Source organism: Drosophila tropicalis, unplaced genomic scaffold, assembly GCF_018151085.1.
Source record: "Drosophila tropicalis isolate 14030-0801.00 unplaced genomic scaffold, ASM1815108v1 contig_443, whole genome shotgun sequence".
Lineage (NCBI taxonomy): Eukaryota > Metazoa > Arthropoda > Insecta > Diptera > Drosophilidae > Drosophila > Drosophila tropicalis.
Genome location: NW_027172907.1, coordinates 292,074 through 318,086, shown reverse-complemented (window position 1 = coordinate 318,086; position 26,013 = coordinate 292,074). Strand labels below are relative to the sequence as shown.

Sequence of the window (26,013 nt, the reverse complement as noted above, 5' to 3'; positions counted from 1 at the left end):
CAATTGGTGTCCAATAAATTGCAATCACACTCTGAGGCGGCGCACATGTTAATTAATTTGTAGATAAAAATTATGATTAGCGACATGTTTGCAGCTGCTTTGAGTTATGTGCCCATACATACTTACACATATGTATGTGCATACATATATAAACATAAGAAAAATATATATATTTACGTACGTATGTACGTGCATATGCAATAGCCTTGAGCAGTGCGTTGACCAGTGCGGCGTATACGCAATGTGGGCGCCGCCTTAATTAGTTGACATATTGTGTTTTGTTTTTCTTGTTGTTATTGTTGTTCCTCTTCTTATTATTCCTCTCTTTCTATCTATCTGTCTATTATTAATATCGTTTCTGTGTTTTTCTTGTTTGTTGCTATTTCTCAAGTCTAATAATTTTGTGTTGATTTCTTTTTCTATTCTCTTTGCAGGTAAGTTAGACAAAGTCATCATTTTGAATTGATTAATCACAAAAATAAAGATACAAAACGCATTCCTTTGGGAAAAGAAAAAAATTGAACAGCGTACAAACTGAATACCATGTGAAAGAGGCATCCATAATACAGAATCACTGCATTGGTATGTTAATTATGAAAGAGATGATCGAATATTTGAATACTCTTGGCTCTTGAGAGTTAACTGTCGATTCGTTTAGCTTATTTATCTAAAATTTAAGAACTTTTAAATAGGTTAAGTTGACTATAATCAGTTAATCAGTAATTTTGTATTCGCAACAATGGAGTTTCTCTATCAAAACCCATTATGTATAGGGCAGGCTTGGTATCCTTCTGCCTAAGAAATCTTTATTAATATACGAGAAGATAACATTTGAACATTATTTCATAATTGCATTATTAGAAATATTTACCAAAAGTCTTCATTGAATATTAAAAATAGTTGCTGGACAATAAATACATATATTTAGTCTCATTTAAAATAGAAGAAGGAAACAGAAACATTTATACTAGATTGTAAAGTACAATGAGAAGTTGCTTACAGTATTAAAATTCACAAACAAATTTTACACAGTTTTCCTAGAGACGAGAGACCGTACGCAAGGGTATCAAAAAGCGTCTTGTTTTCAATATCATAACAAACTTGACCGACGCTGGCTAGCAAGAAAAATAGAAAACATACAGAAAAATCGAAAGAAAAGAAGAAGAACGAAAATAGAAAGGAAAAAATGTTGACGTGCAAATTGCAAATGATTGTTGGCCAGGCACAAAAGTTTTGGCGTCTGGAAAACGACGCCGACGTCATTAGGAGGTAACAAAATATTGCTGCCTATGCTAAATGCCACAATCTGTATATCTGTGTGTGTGTGTGTGTGTGTGTGTGTCTGTGCTCTGTGTTTTGATGTTGTTTGTTTGTTTTAGCCAACGTGCGCTACACAATCACATAAATACATACATTGTACATACACATGTGCAACATCAGGTGGGGAGAAGTCAAAAGGGAAGCTGAAGCCGATCAACAAAATCTCCTTTTGCCTCTGGCCTCTGGCTTCTGGTTGGGGCTCTGCATGAATAATTCATCTCCTTGTCTGTGTGTGTATGTGTGCCCATCTTGCTTATTTCAATGTTTCATGCATAATTAAGCATTTTTGCAATTAAATGTATGCGAATACACACACACACACACACACAAACAAGAAAAAACACACGCACACAGCAACACACACCTTTAGCTTCTTAAAAATCAATCTCTTTCTCTTTACCTCTGTCTCTGAAGCCAGCCACAAACTTTACTTTGGTTTACATATAGATTTTGTCTTATGTGTGTGTGTGTTTGTGTGTTATAAGATTTCCACAAAACGCCGTTAGGGAACCCAAAAACTTTTCCTTTCACATACTCGTAACTTATAAACATCTGAGGAGTGGCTGTGGCTGCGGCTGAGGCTGCGGCTGTGGCTCTGACAGTGGCAGTGGCAGTGGGAATGTCGGTTGGCCTTCTGGCCACTCTTTCAGGGAAGTTGCCAGAAAGAGCCGCAGAGGTTAAAGGTTAATAAATGGAATTGCTAGCAATGGGAATAGCTCTAGCTAAAATAGAAACTTTCCTACTTTCGGGCCAGTGAAAGTAATCAATAATTCTTAACAGGTATAGAAAAGCAAAAACATTATGAGGACATCATCATAATATTGCCAAATTGTCAAAAACTTTTTGTGATTTATAGAAAAATTAATGTTTTAACTATTTATTTGAATGCCAAATTAATTTGTTTTCATATTTTGCTGTTTATATACTCTGAAGTCGCGATGTCTTATAGCATTAGTTTTCTATTCAATTTGAAGAAACTACAAAATTAGATAGAAACTAGTTTGAAGAATAATTAATTCAATATTTTTTGCATTTTAAATTTTATATTAACCTTTTTTTGTATTAAGCATACATAAAGAGTAAGGGAAAATTGTTCGTCTGTTTCATTTATTTTCCAACGGGCTTAAACATAATATATTCAATCAGGTGATTTTTTGTCTATATAAATTGTGGTGAGAACTATAAACTAAACTGATATGTACATATGTATGTATATATCTATATATATATATTTATTTATGTATATGTACATAAATTGTTGAATTTTTTTATATTATTTTTTTCCTTAATTTTTACTTATTTTATCTTGAAGTTGGTTGTTGTTGTCGGTTTGTTTGAAACTTATGTTGACTGTCTGTGTGTGTGTGAATGAGTGAACGTATGTATGTGTGGATGTGTGTATGTGCGTATGGGGATGTGTGATAAAAACACATAAACAAATTATTTAGCCCTGAATTGTTTGCCAAAAAAAAAAAAAGAAAAAAAAAAAAAACTGCTTCATTTCTTTCTTTTGCACATTGCCGGTGTTGTTGTTGTTGTTATTATTATTGCTGTTGTTGTTGTTTCTTATTATGCTTTGTTTTTATTGTTTTGCCGGCAACAATGGGAAGAGCAGACATTCGAGCAACAACAACAATAACAACAATAGCAAATTAAATGTATTAAACTAAACATAACACGTTGCCCTGCCAGGCTCGCCGTCTTTTGGTCTATAGTATTTTTCACACAATAAATGTGTAGAAACAGCAGCAACAAAAACAACAACAACTAGACCGGGATAACAGCATCAACGGTCAAGTTTAAAATTCGACATTGTAGATACCCTTTAACTCCCAGAATTTCAAAAATTCTACTCTCCCTCTCCTCTCTCTCTCTCTCTCTCTTTTGTAGTTCTATTATAGTTTAAGAAAAAAGTATTTCAGTTAAACATTCGTCCTAATTCTGTATCATTGATATACCCTCTTGCTTAATTGGCTATAGGGTATAAAAACTTGCGAAATATTTTCCACTTGGCACGCAGCAACATGGCCAAGAAGTCCTCGAGTCCAATCGACTCTAGTATCTTTACACTTTTAATTTTATTTATTTTTAATACGATTTTTCGCCAATTTGATAAAAACTATACACAAGAGCAACGCACACATCATGAACGAGATTTGGTAGGGCAATAAGAGAAGATTGTGGGAGGGTATGTCGAAGAGATTCCCGGTCAAGTGTTTATAAAGCAGTCAGATCCAAATTTCAATTTCAAATGCAATAACCCACAACCCCTAAGGCACTATCCTATGCCACTTGACACATGAGTATCTGGAGAATCTTTTAACTGTGTGGGAATGCGGATCGGGGTGGATAGGTCTAATAGTTAAGACTAATGCCACGCCCCTCAGCGCCAAGATATGGGCATTGCCGTCGCCGTCGCCTCCGCTGTGGCTGTGGCTTGTCGTTGCACTTGCCAAAATAATCAGCAAATGTTCTTGATTATAAATAGTTTGGCAAAATGTTTCGATGCGGGTGGATGTCGTTGTCGACGTCGTCGTCTCCGTCGGGTAGTTTGGATAGTTGGTTTGGGTGGTTTTGGTGTCTTCTCTTGGTCTCCTCTTTTGTGTATCATTGAAAATTCAATTTCAATTATTAGAGAGCGTACACACACGTATCAGAGCGTGTATGTGTGTGTGTGTTTCTGGGTTGTTTGTGGTCTGGCCTGTTGCTGTTGCTGCTGTGGCACTTAAATGTCACATTTAGCTATGTGGATTCTCATTTTCTTGGTTCATATTTTTGCAAATTAAATTTTTATTGAGCGTATCGTTTGGGCATAATTAATTTTAATTGAGGACACACATTCGGCCTGGCCTTTGGTTTCCATCTATTTATATAGAATTGGTATTGCCCAAGAGGAAGAAAAGATTGTCGAAATTTGAACGGCCATTGAAAGAAAGACAAAATAGCCAAATGGGCCATCAAAAATATATCATACCTAAACATATTGGATGAAGTGATATTTTATGCCATGACACCTTAAATGTCCAGTAAGTACCTTTGGTTAATGTGGCAACCTTTTACTACAATGTGGCTTAACAATTGCAAAAAGATTTTAAGTTATTATCAAACTTTAAACTACTGGGTTAATGCACAACCTGACTTCCTATCAGCTGTTAATGCATTGTTACCAAAGTGTTACAATGTGGCAATGCATCCTGTTGCACAGGTAGGAGGCAGAAAATGGGGAGACGTCATTACAGGTAGTGCTTTGTATGCAAAGCATGTCCGGCAGCCCAAGTCCAGACACATGAGACGAGGCCATGACTGGAAGACTGCGTATGCCCTGTGTGTGCGTGTGTTTGTGTGTGTGTGTGTGTGTATTTGTGTGCCTGTCGAATTGACTTTAGCTATAAAGCTAGCAATTGTTTGGTCAGGTACCAATACACAGCAGCCAGAACAGACCAGAGGAGCAGCGAAAGCAAAAGTAACCGCAGGCGTTGATGATGCTGACGTTGGCCACAACTCATTTGCATGCAACAGTCGAACAAAAACAGCTTTAATTCAATTTCAACTGCTGTTGCAGCAGTTGCAGCTCCTCTCTCCCACCTGGCTACCTAGCTTTGTATCTACCACCGTACTTCATCCGCTCGAAGCTTATTAGCAGCTATTGTGCTAGACTTTAGCTCTCATAATAACAAGAAGGAGACAGAAGAAGCAACAAACAATCAGCGCAATGAAGCGCAAATATGTCAACAGCATAGAATTGGCTAAAAATCTCACATAATGCCAGTTAAGGCGATGACGCGCCCACCTCAATCAGTCAGGTAGGCAGGTAGTTAGTCAGTCACTCAGTCAGTTGGTCAAAATCGAACGTCATCATTGATTGAGCACGCTCTCCCTCTCTCTCTTTCTCTCGCTCTCTATGTCTCACTCACTCACTCTCACCCAAACCTCTCGACTAGGCGACCTGTTCAGTTTGCCGGTGTGCGCTCCCCACGCTGGACGCTTCAATTAAACGCTCTTCGTATATATTTAACTGCCTACCTGAAAACCTTCTGACTGTTCGGACCGATAAAGCGCGCAAAAGCGGCATTAACCGATTGTCTAATGACTCGGCAAACGCTTTAGCTGATAACGATTTTTCGTTTTTTCTCTCCCTCTATTATTATTATTTTTTTGTGTTGTGATATCATTTTGTTTTGTTTTGTGTTCACAATTGATATGCTTGCTTAAGTTAAGTTTCATTTATTTCGAAAAATAAATTAAACTAAGTAAATGCCAACTGTGAGAGTTTGATGATAAGCAAACACTTGACACTATACCAAAGTGAAGCCATATTTAGTTCAATTTAGTAATATATTTCATTGTGAAAATAAGGTTAAATCAAGTTCTAAGTTTGAGTTTGAAATCCGCAAAGTATGTTACGATTCACAACTAGTTAAGGCTGAATTGTGTACAGCATGAAATGGATTATATTTTTTGTGACAACACATTAAAAAAGAGAATTGAAAGAAGCCAATAAACGGATAAACCATTGAAGGTAATCATTTATTAATAGAAAACCAAATAAAGTAATTATAAAGAAACAATTTTCTTAACATTTTCTATACTTTTTTTTAACTGCAGTTAGAAATTGAAATAGAGATTGAAAATTGTCATAGAAATGTGTAAAGTAAGCTGTGAAATATTTATATTGTTCACGCCAATCAGCTGGTAATCCTTAACCGATTGAAACCAATCGACTTATACAATTGATGACTCAGCGCCATCTATCTTTCCTGCCCTCTTGGTACTCAACTTCTCTTACTATTATTTTCTTTCTGATAAGGCCATCAGGCAAACAGTCCAAAACATATCGCAGGCCAAAATGATATTTCAATGTTCAATGCCAAAACTAAAACATTGCCTAGTTGTTATTATTGTTGTTGGCGACCTAACTAACACGTTCTTTTATTTTGTTTTAATTTTTTTTTTTTTTTTTATATTTTGCTATTTATATTTATTGTACGTTGTTTGAGCTTCTCGTTCGCGCTACTGGCAATTGGTCTCTCTGACACTTGTCAAGAGTTGCGATAACATGCGAAATTTCTGCCAGCTAATCCACTAAAAAAGGCAATACCACTTTATGCATATTAAAAAAGAGCGTTCACTATAAATTATTTATTATACTTATATTTTGTTGTTTTGGTTTTTGGTGTAGTGTGATTGAAACAAGTTTTCAATATTATGACCAAAATTGTGTGAACCAGTTGCTGAACAACCGCAGCTTCTTGCTGTAGTTTTCGACTATACACTTGCCAATGAAAAGGAATTATTCACTTTCCCTGGCTGTTTGCTGGTACTTCTATCGTATGTAGTATGACTTTGGTTTAGCTCTTTGTTTGTATTTAGTTTTTGAGACATTATTCTAAAAATTGATACTATTTTTTTCAATGGCAGATAATATTAGAGTTGCGGACTATGTTTTGTTTCTATAGAGTATAGAGTGTTCGATAAAATTCAGTTTGGTTGTATCTATCCCTATAGTTCAAATTCTCATTAGTATCGATGCGGTTGTTGATTTTTCTAGATGTTGGCTGGTTTTTCCTACTGTTTCCTCCACCTAACACATTTAAATGAGTTTTTGTCTATGACGTCTCTGCGTATTGTTTACAAATATACGTTTCAATTTATATCAATTTAAACACCCACCGAAAAACACATACATACATACATAGATCGAACACACTCATATCGAACAGTAACGACACATGGCGGGTGTTTGCGTTTTTATTTGTTCCCTGGCGATGATGTTTTCTGTGTCTTCTGGCGCTTGCATAATCCTCGCTTGTCGAAGCTGTCAGCAATGATGTTGCTGCTGTCTCGTTGTTGCTGCTGCTGCTGTTGCAGCTGTTATTGGCATTCAAATGAATATGTAAAGCTAGAAACAAACAAAAAATAAAAAAAAACAGCAGCAATAAAAGCAAATAAAAAATCGTGGCCTCACGTTCTACGAGAAAAGTTCAGTAGGTTAAATACGTTTTCCTTTTTTTTATTTTTTTTATTTGCTTTTTTTTTTTTTTTTTGTTTTTATATGCCACGTGACTAGAAGTAGAAGAGCAGAAGAAGTAACTTTGGCCTTTAAATTTTTGCTCATTTGATTTATTGTAATGTTAGGTAAGGTAAGCAAGGAAGATAGAGATGCTGTAGAGGGGATTGGACTGGTTGAAGAAGATAAACTGGAAATAAAACTAAATGTTTATGCAGTCGACAGACAAATTGCCAGGTTAAATGCGAGGCTCGTACGACAAGCATCGATTATGTTGAATTGTAACGTTTACAGCATCCTGTTTCCTGTAGAGCTTGCCCAAAGGCAAGTCTGCCATAGCATACTTTGCGGCGCGTTGTTTCGTGTATTGCTGCTGGCATACAGCAGCATACATAATTGATGTTTAGCCAGAACTACGCACACACACACACACTCTTCTATTGGATGGGAGCATCCTTCGACTGGCAACTTCCGCCACAACTTCCGCTATGCTTTGAATGATTAGTTTTGGTCATGGCAGGCTGCCTACCAACTGCCTGCTTCTCTTTCACTCACTGTTGCTCTGTTGCTTTCGGCCATAAAATCAACTTAAGTGCTTCGGCTTAAGTCCTTTTCGTCGTCGTCGATGTCGTTTCTTTTTTTTGTTTTTTGGTTCTTCTCGTTTTTTTTTTTTTTTTGGATGTGGTTGGCTGATTCCTTGGTTTTATTCTATTATACAATTTGGAGGGACTACTGTATAGTTTTGTCAACGCCTCTTCGCCCATCAACACACCCCCCGAAAAACCTATTGAAAGTGCGTGTGTATTTGTTTTATTTATTGATTCAACTCTTAATGCTAACAACGAGAGGCTTGGGGCATGGCCATGAACATGGGCATAGGAACAGGCGTGGACGTGGGTGTGGATGTGAATGTGGGTTAGTTGCGGCTGCGTGTGTGTAAGTGTTTTATTTGTATTTCTGTTTGATTGAAATTTGCATAAAAGCAACAAGTTTCAAATTAATTTCAAACATATAATAAAGCCACACAACAGAAATTAATTAAGTAAATAACTAAAAACTACCAAAATTCACACACAGCTAAATTTCCTATTTACTTTGCCAAAGGCTAAAGGCGCTCAATAAAAATGTTAATTCTTGCAGTTTCAATTAGGCTGGCAAAAAAGGATTACTTCATTTCATCAATTGATTGATTTCCATTTAACGAATCGAATTTCAAAGTCATCTCACCACTTGATAGATTTCTCTTTGAATCTTTTCAAAGCATTTTCAAATTGTTTCAATGGCTGCTTTTAATCATTGCTTCAGTTTATCTAATTAAAACAATTGATAGGTACATATGTACTTATAAAATGTTGGTATATAAAAAAGAGCCATTTGGAGCGAAGTATAACAATTTTAATTTACTTGTTCTTCAAATAATAGAAAAAATTAACAGTGTCTGTTTTTGGCATTTGTTTTATAACAAAGTAAATGCAACTAAAAATGAGATGTGTGAGGGAAGAATAGCTTTCAATGGCTAGGTTATAGGGAGAAAGGCTTTTAACATGTATCAAAGTAAACTTCGCACATCAAATAGTTATAACTAAACTGAGTAAGTGAATGGAAATTGTATGTATGTATGCCTGGGCTTCTTCCTAAACTTTGTAGCTGTGGATTGAGTGGGTGTTTCAAATAATTATTTGCTAAATTTCTTTTTACCTAACATTCCTACCCGAGCGGCTTTTTTTACTTTTGTTTTAATGAAATTTTCCTTCTACGCATCATTAAATCTGCTTTTAGGATAATTTCCTTTTTTCTCTTTTTCCGCTTGACACTTTTAGCCAGCAGTAACAAAAGCAACAACAATACACATTAGAAACACCTTTGCCATTTGTTGAATTCAATTGTTGTTGTTGTTTTCGGTAGAGCGTGAACATTGCGCATACGCCTAGTTGACACGTTGTAATGGTCAGGGCGTTTCTCCTTCAATTTGAAGCTCAAAAGAACAAAAAACAAAAGAAGAAAAGAAAACGCGAAGGGAAAACAAAAGAAACAATTTGTGACTTATAATTAGAATTGGCAATGGCTTGAATGTTTTGGCCTGCGTGTGGACAATATGTCGCGCCAGGAGAGACGATAGCATCAAAGCTATGCTGCTGCAGTGCAGGAGATGATGGTGATAGTTGGCTGATGGTGGAAGAATAAACAGAAAGTGCTTGCCTGCCATGCCAAAATCTGTGTGGTGGGTGGTTCTACGGTGGAAGGCGGTGCGATGATGTCGCGTGATGTTCTGTTCTGTTTCTATTTGCAAGTGGCTTTAATCAGCCATAACTTGGCCACATGACCATTTTACCAGCCTGGCCCAGTTACCTCCTGCTACTGTTTGAATGTGTTGCATACATACCCAAAGAAGATTTGGTTCAAATTTCTAAAATTAAGCACTACAAAGTTGAGGAGGCTGAGGCAAAGTGAGAACCTTTTTAAGCTATTTTCAAAAAAAAGAACAAAACCATTTGCCAAAAATAAACACAAACTGTACATTTGACAAGTGCATGTCACAGTCTTGTCTTTTCTATGTTGGCAAAGGATATACACAAATACATATATATTTATATATATACATACATACATGTATATATATGTATATATAAAAAGGTTTATTTATATTTTTGGTTTAGAGCTAAAAATGTGCGGCAATAACATTGCATAACTTGAGGCGCGTCTGGGAATGTCGCTGCTTAAGCATGATGCAATTTTTGGCCATCAAGTGCCAAGATTTTTCATCGCATTTTATATTACTGTCGCGACTATTGAGATGAAAACTCAGTGATTCGGCAAATTAGAATTATAAAATTCAAAACTGTTGAATGAGAAACAACATACAACAACAAAATGAAAAACTATCAATTCATTCTCACTTTTAAATCATTTTGTCATTAATAAAAAAAAAAAAACCTGGTAGAAAAAGCTTCAAATTTATTTTTTAAGGTTATACTGAAGGAGCCCTTATCCTGGATACTGGCCTAGGCAATCTTCTTTAAACTGTTTAGTGCTAGGATCATTGAACAAGTTTTTAGATATTGCTTGACGATTTAAAATTTCCTTATAATGTTTAATGATTATTTGAAAAACAGCAATTAATGTTATATACATAAGCAATACATTGTTAATATTTTGATTGAATTTTATTCTTCATTTACTGATGTGAAATTGCTTTAAACACTGAATAATCGATTCAGTTTTTTTGTTTCCCCCTTCTGTTGTTCATTTGTTTGGGTTTTCCCATATCAAAAACTGTATTTTGCGTAAAACTAATAACTTTTGCTCGCTCTAATAGTTTTCTATACATTGCGTAGCTTATTGTAGGGTATCAAAAACTCGCACAATTTATACGTTTTCTGATTACGTTGAAGGCAATCATGAATAAACAAATAGTTTAAACAAGATAAGCATATAGCTCATTTCACTTTATCGTGCTACAGGGTATTTAAACTATGCGCTCTGCTAAGTATGATTTCTATGCTATGCTGCAAGGGGCGAGCAGGGACAGAAAAGAATGAAGTGTGGCAGCAGCATATGTTGTGAGTGTGGGTGGATGGATGGGAATCAAGGGACACAGAGAGGTGAGGGACTTGAAATGGGGTTGTGTGTGTGATGCCGACAAACTAGGTTACTTGGCAGTGTTTAGCATAAATAACTAGCACAGCACGGCAGAGCAATGAGCACTGAGCACAACATTGGCGTCATTGGCTTCGCCACGAAAAGGGTGAACATTAAAATAAATAAATGTGCTGAGGTAAAAAGAAAAAAAAAATGAATATAACAAAACAGAAAATGAAAATATATTTATACGCACGCTCGTGTATACATACATACATACATATATATTATACATATATAAAGCAAATGCAAATGAAGTGACTTTTCTGTGGCAAGCCAAAGGAAAATCTACTTGCAAAAGTTCATTATGACCAATGCAATGGAGGGAAAAACTTAATGAATTTTTTCAGGCAAGTGCCGCTCCATGCTGAGAGTGAACTTGTTGCACGGACCCACAGAAACGAAACGACAGCAGTAACAGAAACGAAAAGCCAAAGAAAAGTGCAATTAAAAAAGAAATGGTTGAAAATAAAGTGGTAAACATTTTCGCTTCGGCTTAGATAGAGTACCAAATGCAGGAATGAGAAGGAGAAGCTCACTTTCTAAGAGTTTTTGAGATGCATTGAGTTCAATTCAATCGTATTTAAGTACCTAGTTATAAAATTAATTTAAAAACTCCTCTACCAAAACTGACTTGATTTTTGCAATAAAAATTAAAAGAGGGTCCAAAAACTTCGTTTAACTTTACTCATTGAAGACAAATTGAGCTGAACGACAGCGTTTCGGACTGAATTTCATTGCTATTGATCATTGTTGGTTGGGGTTAACTAACTTAACTTAAGTTTATAGGTTTAAATGTTTAATTCAGACACTTAAAGTGCTCATTAATCAAAATTTCGATCTTATTGTTTGTTTTTTTCAGAGTCTACGCACAGCGTGGACGGCGGCCCAGCATCGTGGCGTGTACCGCTCGATCAGGATCTATTAGACACGCTAAAGGGTAATTTTCCTAGTTGGTTTAAAAGCAGCAGCACTTCGCCCACTGCAGCAGCATCAGCAACAGCAGCGGTAGTTGGTACATCTGGTATATCAGTAGGAAGTAAACAACATTCGATATCACAACCGAAACATCAAATAGTGGCCACCAGTGTTATACCAATAAGCATTGATAGCAAATCGACTAGTAACAGCAACCATAATACACTCCAGCAACAGCAACAACATCAATTGCAACAGCCACAGACAATCATTTTAGGTAGCTGCTCATCATCAGCCTCGCCCGCCTCTTCCATAAGCTCAAATTCTTCCAAAAAATCCACTAGCAGCAGCCTGAGCAGTTGCAGCAGCAGCAGTAGCAGCTCATCGAGTTCTAGTTCTTGTTCGAATTCCAGTTTGAAATCGGTTAGTGCAGCAACGGCGACGCGTTTCCTTAATAAATCCACATCCACATCGCCTAACAAGAGTCTGGCCAGGACTCTAAAGGCCACACAACAAAAGACCCACAATAGCCACAATTGCCAGAAGCAAGTTGGCCAATTGGTGAAATCCTCATCGTTGCACAGTTTAAGCAGCGGCAGTAGCGGCAGTGGTTGCAGCGGCAGTGGCAGCGGCGGCTCCCCGCTGCTGGCCACCATATCGAAATCACCGCTAACCGTTGAGCTAATTTCGAGTGCCGCCTGCAACGGCCTGCTGGCCACCAGGCTCAGCGGCAAGGCCCTAGAGCATACATTTCAGGACATCATATTACTGCACGAGGCCTTCGACGATATGTCAGAGGGTATGTTGAAATTTATCAACTATTTTTCGATAACTATATATCTATAATCCTATTTTTTTTTTTTTTTGTTTGTTTCCATTACCAGGTGAACAACGTTTGCATGCTACATTTCTGGGCAGCAGCGACGATGGCAACAATTCGGATTGCTATGATGCTAGGCAATCACCACCAAAAGCTATTGTTGATTCCAGTCCGCTGCAGCCGGCCATGGATAAGAACAAAGAATGTGAGTGCAAAAAAAAAAACAAACAAACAAACAAACGAAATAGTTATACATACATGTATATACTAGAGCTGTGATTACCTTTTTTGTAGTAAGGACTTACTTTTATTAGAAATTCTTTGACTAATTTGAACATAGATTAGTTTGAATGTTGAGTCACAACAATCGAAAATTTAGTGCACTTTTAAAGCTTTTATCTGTAGTAAATGATTTAACATGGAATTCTACAATATATACAGAAGAACAGGTTAAAAATAAGATAGATGTTTTGATCAAAATTTTGAAAAATGAAGTGTTTGGATTCTCCTGAAGAAAAAAATTGTCGTATCTTTAGTATCAGTTGTTATATAATGATTTTGGTTAAGGTTTCATTGAGTATTTTTCGTTAAGTAACGCAGGTAAAGGAGGGTGCAAATAGTTCTCTCTATTTATTATAAGTAAGCGTAAAGATTCTCTAAAGATATTGAGATGTGTTGCGACACAATGCAAAAACTTTAAGCCCTTTTTCCATGTCATTAGTTTTAAGTTGTTTACAGATTTAGTCTCAGCCACTACTACGCCCACGCCCAAAAACCATTTGGCCATCTTTTTCTTGGCGGCTGTTTGGCATTTGTCAACTTGTTTTGTTTTCTATTCTATTCTATCATTTGTTGTTGTTATTGGTTGCCATTGCTTAGTCATAAATGATGACCAGCAGCAGCAGAGCAGCATCCACATCATCATTATGACCAGTCAGAAGAGAATCTTTTTTTTTCTTTACTCATAATTGAATATTTCAAAGAAAGAGAGAGAGAGAGAGAGGCAGAGAGGTAGACGAACTATGGTATGGGTTGTGAGGGGTATTTACAAGAGCACACGGTTTTAATGAAGCTGTCATTGCGCTACAGGCACTTAAGGCGTACATTTGATGTGCCACGCCCCCCCTACAACAGCCCTAGCACACAGAGAACTCATTCATTGCTGAAAAAGTCTACAAAAAAATACATATATATTTTTTTTGTCAACAATTTTCCCCATATTCGTTTTCTTTTGTCATTTTTGGCTTGGCCTATATATTTTTTTTTTTGGCTTGGCATGTTTGAGTGAAGAGAAATATACTTATTAATTTTGAATGGTCGCAAGATATATATGTATATATCGCATAAGTAAAATATACACGCGTGTGTGTGTGTATGTGTGTATGGGCGGCGCTGCACATTCGCTAATAGTTTTGACAGTTCTTGTCGCCTGCATATGGCCCAAAACCGGAAATGCTCAGGCTCACACAAATATATAGAGATAGGGTGATGTGCCCTGACCCTGATCTGTGACTTGGGCTAAAAGGCTGCAAATGTTTATACAATTTCATTTCGGTTAGTGGTTTTTTTTCTCGTATGGATTCATTTTTGTGCAAAAAATTTCCGGCAGGCAGCCGAAAAAGTTAACTAACAACAATAAACTGCATATTAGCAATAACTAACAACAACCACTAGCTATAGAAATGGCTGCCGTCGCGGTCAGTATAAACATTTTGCAATTTGCAACCAAAATTTATTATAAACACATGGCAAAAACCAAGCAGAGAAAATCAAAATCGAAAAAAATAACCAGAAAAGCCGAAAAAGCGAAGGCGTCGGCGCTGCAAAGGCACTGCAAAATGTTTTGACAAATAAACACGCTGCACGCGACTTGAATTGGTCGGTTGCTTGATTTTTTTGGTTTGGTGCGTCGAAGAAGATGCCCATGGGCGCCAAAAGGCGCGCATTGACTAAAAGAAGGCCGGAAAAAGGGGATGGCAGGGAATGCTTCTCCTCTGCCTTCAACTATCTTCACCCCTCTTAAAGCCATGATAAATGTCAATGCAATTTTTCGAGAATTTTGGCACGAAAACACGGTGGTTGCTTTTTTTTTTTTTGTTTTTATTTGATTTACTGCTTGAACCAAATCCTCAAAGATTTTCATTCACATTTTGGGCTAAGTGATTTTGTCTGCCAAACTTTATCCACTATAGCTAACTCTAAAAAGGGAAGACGTTTGAAAACGCTTGCTGTAAGATCTAAAAAAAATTTTCGGTCTTCTCTATTCTTAATTCCGGTGATTGAATGCGTCGGGGTCACCAAAGTGTTGTTTCTGATTCGTGTTGGGGTCACCAGGATGTGAAAGCTCTTAGACTTAGTTTGGACTTTTTTTTTGTATCCGTAAGCTATTTTGACTTACTGTATTAAATTGCGGTCGTTCATTTCATTCATTTGCCTGCCTCTTTACGCGATGATGGCGTCTTAGTTTAACAAGAGCAAGATAGAGTGATTGAGATAAAGAGGGAAACAGAGAGAGAGAGCGCCAGAGTAAAGGCAGGGCAAGATCACGTAATCGATTTTATAATACAAAAAGAAAATATTTGTGCCATGTTGTGTATTGTATTTTGTGGTCAGCCAACTTTTACCTCACCCTCTTTTTTTCCCTGTCACTCGCTCTCTCTCGTCCCTCCCTCTTCCTCTCTCACTCTTTCTTGGGGGACCACTTACCCCTCTCTAGCCTCCATATTTCATTGTTTACCTGACCTTCGCCTCGGATGCTGTGCTTTTTGGGGGTAGCCAGCGATTGGGGAGGAGGGCCACAAATTTCACGTAGAAGGGCATCCACCCACAACAGCACCAACAACAACAACAGAAACATACAGATTGAAAATTTGTTGTTAGCGGCTACGTCTACACTTTTATTGCTTTCGCATAAAAACTTTTATGTGTTTAATTTGGAATTTTGTTATTGTTTTTATCAATCGCTTTGCCTCTGTATGTGTAATTGTGTGTGCGTGTATGTGTGTGTTTTGCTGTGTGTAGGTAGGTGTAAAAACACAACGTAAACAGCAACACCGATTTTGATTCTTCTTTTCCTTTTGTTGTGAGCAAAACCAAGCCAAAAAAAAAAAAATAAAAATAAAATACATTCATATATATGTATTTATGTATGTATGTGTATATCTACATTAATTTGGCAAACAGGCGTCACCAGCTAACAATTTTCATAAGCAGAGGTTTCCTTCATCTCCCTCACTCTGTGCGTCTATGTGTGTGTGTGTGTGTGTGTGTTTACATGGTCAAAATATTTGCGGGCTTTTGGCTTGGCGCATAAACAAAATCAAGACGCTGGCAAAAATGAATTTTTTATACATTTTATCATGGTGGCACACTTCAATCGTTAAAATGCGTGTCCATTTGATCTGCCACAGTGCTGGCAAAGTGTATCTCGTTATTTTTAAAAATAATTCATTCCTGAGGAGATTATATTTGAAGCCTTCTGTAATTGTTTTCAAGCTCATGTCCTTACCTCCTTCTAGTTGGAGTTATACATTTTCTATCACTACATATACATGACTTTTAAAACTTTTGATACCTCGATACTTTTTTAAAACATGAAAAAATGACGCTCTTATGGTATACGCCTTATGTAAATTATGCATAGATAAAGACATTTACATTAGATAAACCTACAGGATCTTGATGCGATTAAGTGCTTCTTATGCTATATAAGCTTAGCCTTTTTTTTGTTAGCTCTTCTCCTGATAGCGACATCACTGGTCAACAGCGGCGGCAGCTGTCGACGAGAACGAAGACGACGCCGCCGAGACAATTACGCGCCTTGGCAGCTCTCTTGACGTTTTTTATGATGATTTTTCGACAAAGAGTCCAAATTGCTTTAATACCATCTCATCGTCACACTTTGATGTCGACTTTGTTTGTTGTGGCGTCAAGTGTTCTGTGTATGTGTGTGTGTGTGCGTTCCTTTTTCATCTCTTGGGTGATTGTAAAGAGTCTTGGCCCAATTTGTTGTAGTTTTAGTTAGTATTTGTATCTAGAAAAAGAACAACAAATGATAAACATAGCCTAAACGATTCATTTTTACCAATCCCAGTCGATGCGTTGTGAAAACAATAAGATTGTAGCCTTCAAAACACTGTCCACTTTAAGAGTTCTATAATTTTTTTTTTTCAGCTTTCCCATTCCAATGGAAAAGTTTCGTTTCTGACTCCTTCAAAGCCAAATGGTTTTGGACTTTATTTCAGCATTATGCAGATTCTAGAGCCATTTGCGTTGTGTAGTTCCTTACTCACTCACATACTTACAAATGTATTGTGCTCGAGCTTACATCCATGTGGTAGAGACCGCAACGGAAACCAACTTGCCAAATGCCAAAAGTCTGTAATGCATTTTCGGTTTTTTGGCTCTGCTTGTGGCATTTAATGCTTGGCCTTCCTTCTCTTTGTCTTCTGACTGTGCATGGACAACCACAAGCAGCCACAGTTTTGGTTAGCAAGCAGTGCATTGACGTTCATTACATTCCCCTTCATCTGTCTTCCTCTTTCTGTGTGTGCGTGTGTGTGTGAGTGAGTGTGTTTTTATTTCATCTGGCGCTTTGGCTTGGAAATATTATTGCCTCAGTTTTGCTGATGATGCGCATTATTTCGTTTTAATTAGATGACCAAACTGAACACACAAGCACAGACACAAACACATTTTGTAAATCATTTAGCTAATACCTCGTATACTAATTGAAGTTAATGAGATTAAGACAACAGGTCGTATGCTCAATATGGCAAACATAGACTAAAAGCCATCTGCCGATGCATTAAAGCGAATTTCATACAAATATTTTGGCCAATTTAAGGTTTTCCTCAACTATCAATATAAATCAAAGACAATTTTAATAATCAAAAATAATAATTGTTCGTTACAATTTTTATGGAGACGTCAGTTAATTGTTGATGGAAAAGTTTTGATAGTGGATTTCGGATTTAACAGAGCTTTCAGTCCAATTGAATTTTAACAAAGTATTATCTGTCAAAAGGCTAAGATTAATCCGTTTGCATTTAAGTATCTTTTATGTACATACAAATATGTAGGTATATATGTATATCTCATGCCCATTTTATGCTTGACTGTTGATTTGTTATTTAACATTATTTAACAGTATTTTCACATTGACTACATGTCAGGCTAATTGACATCAATCTGTCATTTAGCCGCAACAGTTGCAAACATAATCAGATTATTGCGCATACGCCCCATGGGGCGTCCCTTCAGTTACAGTTGTCTCTCTTGTTCTCACCTCCCTCTATTTCATTCACTTTCGGTTTCGGTTTCGGTTTCTGTCTCCCGCTTTGGGCTTAAATATTGAATTTTTTGTTGGGTGCTAACTTTATACTCGAAACATCCCGTACGTACTTCCACACTCACACACCCACACACACATACACACACACACACATACACATAAAGATATTAAAACTTTTTTCAAAATTGTGCTAATATATTTGTGCGTTTTCTTTTCGGTTTTCTGTGAGCGTTTGTTTTTTTTTTTTTACCATTTGCAGCTGCCTTTTGTGTTGGGCGCGACATTTATTGCTTTGACTTGTCAAAAGAAAAAAATGCTAGAGCAAAGGCAAACGCCAGCAGAAAAAGTTTTTCACTTGATTTTCTTTTTCTCTTGTTTTTTTCCCCCATCTGTTAGGGAGAATTTTTTATGTGCTTTATATGTTTTGATCTTTCCCGTCTTTTTCTGACTCCACTATCCCTCGTTTCGTATTGCTGGATAATTTATGTTTTTTTGTGGTCGTCTAATTTGAGGTTTTTGATTTGTGTCTACAACTTGTTGGCTTTGGATTCTCTTGAATAGGAGGCGTGCACCAAAACTTGGAAATATTAGACTCAAAAGGCAGCCAAAAGGATGAGTGAGTGAACAAAGAATGGGTTTTTTTCTCAGTCCAACATCGAAACAAAAGTGTTTCACACGTATTTGAATCGTAATAGGGGGTAGAAAAGAAATCGAAGGATTTCACAAAGAGCACTAGGATTTGTGTCTACTTTCTCTTTAATGTAAACCTAATGACATTCTCCACACATTTTCTATCTTTGCAGCGCTCAAAGTGAAGCTGATGGTGCGGAGGCCGCACTCACAACTTGTCGAGCAGGGCATCATACCATGTAAGTAAAAGAAAAAGAAATCTGACAGAGGATGTGACATATTGTCACAGTTGTCCATTTAGTTAGCCGTTAAAATTAGATAATTGCATGGAAGAGAGAAAGAGGGAGAGAGGAAGTATTCCTTTTTCGTTTAAGAAGGGGAAAGCGTGCGTATAGATTTCCCTCTCAACTAAGAATTACATTAACCTCGCAGATAGCATCTGCTTTTATTTTCTTTTTAACCTAAAAATTCAAAAAGTAAAAAGCCTGGCAAAAAGATATGCAAATATTGTCAAACATTTTCAATGGCTTTTCCCCCAATACACATTGAGAGCTTGAGACAGATAGAGAAAAGGAAAGAGACAGAAATTTATGCACAAGCGAAGAGCGAAAAGCGTAAAGGAAATGCGTACCGTTAGCAGAAGCAAAAGCAACCGCCGAAAAATCAACAAAATACGCAAATTCACAAACTAATTCAATGCTCTGCTCAACGCAGCCAAAAGCGAATTTGAATTTAAATGATAAATTTTCAACAAAAGCCGACAGCCGCCAGTTGCCAGTGGGTGAAAAAGTTGTTGGCTGGCTGGCAAAAAAAAAAAACGTAGAATACTTCTGGGCGACCATCCAAAAGAAAGAAAAATAAAGGAAAAAGAAAATAATGCTAAAAGTAGCAGAGTAAACTTAAAGCTAAAATACAAAAAAAAAAAAAAATTAACAATAATGATGCCAAAAATAGTACAAAAATATCAAAGAAGTTAAATTCGGCTATGCCGAAGTTTATATACCCTTGCAGTCCTTGACAATAATAATTTCACATGTTCAAAATTTGTTTTCTGCAACTCAATTCATTAATATACAAACAAAACAATTTTACTCTTCATACTATGTACAATTTGTTCTTCTTCTTCCCTCATTCCCTAAGCAAAGCAACGCACGCATACACATACAATTTATGTAGCGTTGCGTCTGTGTGTGTATGCATGTGCTCTGTTGATTTGATGATGACGTAGTAGGCAGCAAGCAGAGCTGCCGGCAGCGATTGAACCGATTTATATAGACTGTAACTTGTGTTCTATTTATCCGATCAGGGTCAAATTTTGGGATCTGAGATTTTATATCAAATTCTATTATATTGGTAAATTTCATGGGGATACTCCAATTTTTGCAAAAATTTTTGTTCCAGAGTTATATGATATAGTAGTCCGATCCCAAAGATTTTCATACTTTATCTCACCCGGGTAAAAAAAAAGCTCCCAAAAAAAATTTCATCCCGATAGCTCTTAAGATGGCTGAGTAAAACGCGTACGCACCGACGGACAGACGGACAGACGGACATGGCTATATCGACTTAGCTTCTCATGCTGATCAAGAATATATATACTTTATGGGGTCGGAAACGTCTCCTTCTGTGCGTTACAAACATCTGACCAATTTTATAATACCCTCTGCAAGGGTATAAAAAGATGGATATTTCCCCCCTTTCTCTTCTGTTTTGCATTGTTTATAATCCTTGAATATATATTCTCGTTTGTTTGTAGCTCTCAAAACATCGCCCGCCATCCATGAACAATGCAAACAGCTGGAAAGAGCCAAGACCAGCGATTTGCTAAAGGCCAAAATCCAACAGAGACCCAATCGCGAAGATCTCGAACGTCTGCACATACTCGAAGAAGATGAATGCCACATTGATCCGAGTTTGGCGGAGAAACAGCGTATGCTTAAGAAGGCGCGCCTGGCAGATCAATTGAATTCTCAAATTCAACATCGGCCCGGTCCCTTGGAGTTGATTAAAAAGAACATTCTGCATACGGAGAAACCGATCGAGAAGATTGTTAAGGAGGGACTTGTCTCGTTCAAGGCCACCAGTGAGGGATTGTTGACACGTCCGCAACATCCGCATAGTTATGTCACCTTCGATGAGGACTCACAGAGTTCGGAGAGCGATACGCGACAGACACCGCCTCGATGTGATGAGATGGCCACGGGGGCCGTGCCTGTGTCGGCTCCAACAGATGTATTGCAGGTAGCAGCTGCTTCGGCTGGCATTGTCACGGTGGCTCTGACCATACCCACGGCTAGTAGTGGTGGCCAGTTAATGGTTAGCACGTCGCAGCAGCTGCAGCAGATTACCAATCACCAACCGACCACAACAACAACAGCTACAACAGTGGGTTTTCCGGCTCCAGTGCCAGTGCCACCACCTCCACCACCACCACCTCTGCCCATGAGCAATGTTATGCAGACAAATGCCGCCACCATCAAGGTAAAACAGGAGACGGCTAATCTGTTTGAGGAACTCTGCCAAAGTGTGGCCGGTCCGACGGCTAGTCCCTTGGGTAATCATTTTCTGCCCATGCTTGCCTCACCCTGTTCATTGGCGTCCAGCACTTCCACACTAAGTCCATTGTCTTCCATTGCCTCGCCCCCACCGCCGACAGCTGCCACAACGCGTCTGCAGCTACAACCGGTCTCCGTTAAGTCGGATGCACCCGGTAAGGATAAGAATCGAAAGAAATCAAAATCAAAGCCCGTCTCAAAGGCGCGCACCATCAAATTCCACGAATACAAGGGACCACCAAGTGCAGCTGGCCAAAAACAAGATCAAACCCAGCCGGAGGAGACATCCTATCAATTGATGTTGGAGCAACAGAATTGTCTGCTCAAGTTTCTCGAGAATCTAAACAAACATCAATCTATATTGCCAGCATCAACCGCTGCAGCAACGGCAGCAGTTTCAGCGGCTTCTTCTGTTGGTGGTGGTGCTTCCAGCAATAGCATTACGGTGACAACCAAAACGGTGCCCGCTCTGGCCCAATCCCAATCGGCTCCAGCACCTGCTCCCATCACCTTACCCAATACCATATCCATAACAAGTAGCGTGAGCGGAACTCCACTCAATTTCGGTGATGCTACCTTGATAACACCCACACCCATAGCAACACCCTCACCGCCAACTTTATCGTTGATAGCGACACCACAGCAACCGGGTTCAGCGTCCGTGACAGTGCCAGTGCAAGGGCCAGTAACAGTGCCAGTATTGGGTGCCAATACAATGACAACAGCGACAGCAACGGGTTCGGTGGTAATATCAGCTCCAGTTACTGCACCAATTGTTGTCCAGCATCCACCGCCTTTACACTCGCCAGCACTCTCCATTAGCTCATCGATACCACCCAGTCCGGCCACTAGCTATGCCGAATCGACCGCCAGTTCGATCACCGATATGACCAGGCTAGAGAAAATGAAAGTCTCGGACCTCAAGCAACATCTCAAGCGCCGCAATTTGCCCGTGTCGGGTCCGAAACCGCAGTTAATTGAACGCCTTAAACCGTATTTGCCATTGGAGGCAATTGAATGCTCCAATAGTGCGGTTGTACCAGTCTCCAGCACGGAAGTGATTACTATCAGTGATGCCATGGACACCAGCAATTGCGGTGTAATGGATCAGTCGCAGCCAATGGCCATGTTGGTCACCTCTTCGGATGGGGGGCTAGAGCACGAGCAAATGGATGTGGTGCAACATCAGCCGCAACAGCAGCAACAACAGCAGCATGTGGATTCCACCCATTCCATGACGTTGCAAACTATATTACCACCACAGCCACAGACTGCCACCATAATACTGTCAAACGAGGAATTGTTGCGGGAACAGCAAAGAAAAATTGATGAATTGCAGCGGCAATTGCAGCGATCTCAATTGGAATTGCAGCAAATACGGCAAAGGCAACACCAGCAGCAGCAACATCACCAGCAGCAACATCAAACGGTAACAGCTCAGGTAGTAAATGCCCTACCCTCGCAGCAGATCACCTTGATAACAACTACACCTAATGGACCACAGCAGACACTAACCGTGTTGCCGCAGCAATTGGAGAAATCGATTCCCGCCAAGGTGGCAGTAAAAGCTACTGCTACAAAAGTCAATGGCGGTCAGCAAAATGTTGGTCAAGGATTGATCAAGAAGCAGGCAAGCGCTAGTCAAATTGTCTCAACGAATACTAGCCATCCGCCGCCAATTAATCAAAAAATGGTTGTTAAGCAGCAGCTGGAAGCAAAAATACAAAAGCAAAAGGCAGCAGCAGCAGCTGCAGCACTACAGCAACAACAGGCAGCACTACAGCAGCAACAACAACAGCTACAGCAGCAACAGGTGCGCCTGCTTACCCAAAAGACACAAACTGTACTCATTCCATTCAACAACAACAACAACAACAACAACAATAATAATAATAACAACAATCACAGTGCTGCTTCTTCTGTTAAAACAACAGCCAAGAAATCGAATGTTGCTAACACAACAACAACAGCAGTAACTTCCACCACAATTTTGCACACAGCGACAAAACCATCAGTAGCTGTAGCAACAACACCTACAACAACAACAGTAGTCACACCCTCTAACCAACAGCAACAGCAACAACATCACAACAATGTGGGACTGGTATGGAATGAGGGAAATCAAACCATATTTCTTCTTGGACTCAATGATCAGCATATGACAGCACATACGCTGGGCAACATTAGTTTGACAGCGACAACGACAACATCACCGTTACCAGCAACAGCAGCAACTACAATGCCTTCAGCAACAGTTGCCAAAAAGCTTTTAAATGGTCATCAGCGCACAAATTCACTACCAAGCATTGTTTTTCCCATTGAGGCCAAGCACTTCCAGCAGCAACAGCAGCAACACTTGATCCAATTAGACATAAAGCCAACCTCAAGTCAACCACCACCGCAATATGAAGAGGCCACCAAACAATTGGCCGCTAATAAGGCAGCTGCCTTGAGTATGCATCCGCTCGTGAAGATCAAGGAAGAGCCAGCTCATTCCCCGGCACCACCCGCCTTGGCTGCTTCACCCGCACCGCCGCCGTTAACGGCAACAGCATCAAATCATCATCAGCAACAAGTTAAACGCAAATCAGGTGCCGGCATTAAGTCCGAACAGGTAAGCGATGTTTTGGACATACTCATCCAGCAGGGCGAACTGCCTGAAAGTGCAGCTCTTGAGCCGATCACGCCGCTGACACCGTTGCTGCCCGAGCTAACCATGTTCAATGGCAGAACTCCGACAATAGCTGCCGGTGGGGCCAGCATTGTTCCTCTTGTACCAAAATTAGAGGCACCAGCCACGCCTCAGTCATCATCGGCAATAATGACGGGCCTAGATATAGCCATGGACACTAATGAGAGTCAGGGATTTGGTCAGCCTGCATCATCGGCAGCGAGATCAGCAGCAGTAGCAGCAACGACAACAACAACATCGACTGCTAATGGTTTTATTGACAGCATAGATATGGTTTCATCGCCGTTGCAGGATGCTGAGAGTGTTGCTAAAACTTTGGACATTTTTCTTGAACAGCATCATGCCACGCCCCCGCCCAGTAGTACACCTCCCAAATGTATTAACGATAAGCCATCTCAGCAGCAAAGCGGCCAACAACAACAACAACAACACCATCAACAACAACAGCAACAATCGAGTCTATCGGATGCCAAAATCAATCATTTCGATGAATATGAACTATTGGAGCTCATGTCACAGCAGCTTGAAATGGATATTGGTGATGATTCAAATAACTATTGCACCAGCAATACAACGGCCACCACCTCCATATCATCCTCGTCCAAGGGCAATAATAATATGCGTCGCGATCTCAATCCCAGTCTGCAACCCTCTATCAATGAGCTCCTCGATGCCAGTAGTCCGGATAGTGTGCTTCTCAATAATAATGCTGGAAACGATGTTGACTTTGATGCGGATAGCTTTGTTGCCCAATTGAGTCAACATGTCACTGGTGGCAATGGCGTCGGAGTCGGTGTCGGCGTCGTCGTTGGCGGCAACGGCAACAGCAACTCCAACAACGGTAATGGTTCCACCTGCAATGGCTCTGTCGACACGGGCCCAGTTGTCAACGGTCACTTTAATGGCACACCCATGGACTGTGACGATTTCGAGAGTACTCTTAATTCGTTCATGCAGGCGGTAACTCAACCTCAGGCTGGCCCACATACCAATGAGTATGTATCCAGTATGGCCAATAGCATTGTTGGCAATGTTGCCGGTGGCAGTAGCAGTAGCAATAGCAGCACAGTCCAGGGACCAGTGGATGCCTTCAATGCCAGCGGGGATATCTTTGATCTATTCAATATGGATGACTATAAAATGAATTGGGCAACAGATTTTACTGTCTGAACTGAATAACCATAATCATTAAAAACCACAAACACCATCAACACCACATTCGCCCGCTCGGGTGGTGCTCACATTTCTCAACAAACAACAACAACAACTCCAACACCAAACAACAACAATTCCTGTATAAAAAAAAAAAGAATTCGTTCATACAAAATCCTATTTATTATTTTCTAAATGCATTTAAAACATTTGAACGTTAGTTAAAAAACAACAAAACAAAAATTGCAAAACTTTACTATTTCCAACAAAGAAAAAAAAAAAACGCAAGCCAAAATTGCCGGGAGAACACTCCAAATACACACAACAAACACACTCATATAAAACACTCCCACATACTCACTTACAACAACATACCTGCTGCTTCTACTACTACTACTACTACATCTGCTTCCATATCCCCATAAGCGAGGATCATTTAGTAAGTACTTCGACAAATATGTATAGTTAAAACATCAGTCAATCCTTTATGAATGTGGTAGACACTTGTCCGATAGCTAAGTATATCAAAGATTGGGGGATGCAAGAAAGTCGTAGTTGTTCTATGTCCTATTATGATATATGTGATCAAGTCCGCTAGTTTCACTGGTTCCTCGTCCGATAGCATAATCGTTATCGTTCAAAGTGTTTTCCGAACTATAACTATAATGAATAAATATTGACTAGTCCAGTTTTAAGTTATGCTCATCTAATGATAGTCAACCTTTAGCAGTGGTTAATCTTTGCTAAGCTCGCTAGGGCGACCCTCGTAGAACAACACAGGAAAAACACTAAAACAAGATAAAACATTATTATTATTTTTTTTTTTTAAATGCATAACACAAAGGAATAAATCATTAAACAAAACAAAAACTAATAAACAAAAGCCAAAACGTTGTAAAGCTCGATAAAATGAAAACAAAAAACAGAAATGAAAGAAAAAGAAAAAAGTACATGTTTCTAATTAAGGTCATTCCAATTTGAAAATAA

General features: G+C 38.9%; 1 protein-coding gene across 1 annotated transcript; it reads left to right on the top strand.

The window, feature by feature from the left end:
* Positions 1 to 540: 540 nt before the first annotated feature.
* On the top strand, positions 541 to 25,351 carry Mrtf (Myocardin-related transcription factor). The gene is made up of 5 exons (XM_068285752.1): positions 541 to 582; positions 11,829 to 12,683; positions 12,769 to 12,909; positions 18,801 to 18,866; positions 20,384 to 25,351. Exons 2-5 carry the CDS (start codon positions 12,674 to 12,676, stop codon positions 25,042 to 25,044), a joined length of 4,878 nt encoding a protein of 1,625 aa, XP_068141853.1. The 5' UTR covers positions 541 to 582; positions 11,829 to 12,673; the 3' UTR covers positions 25,045 to 25,351.
* The last annotated feature ends 662 nt before the right edge of the window (positions 25,352 to 26,013 follow it).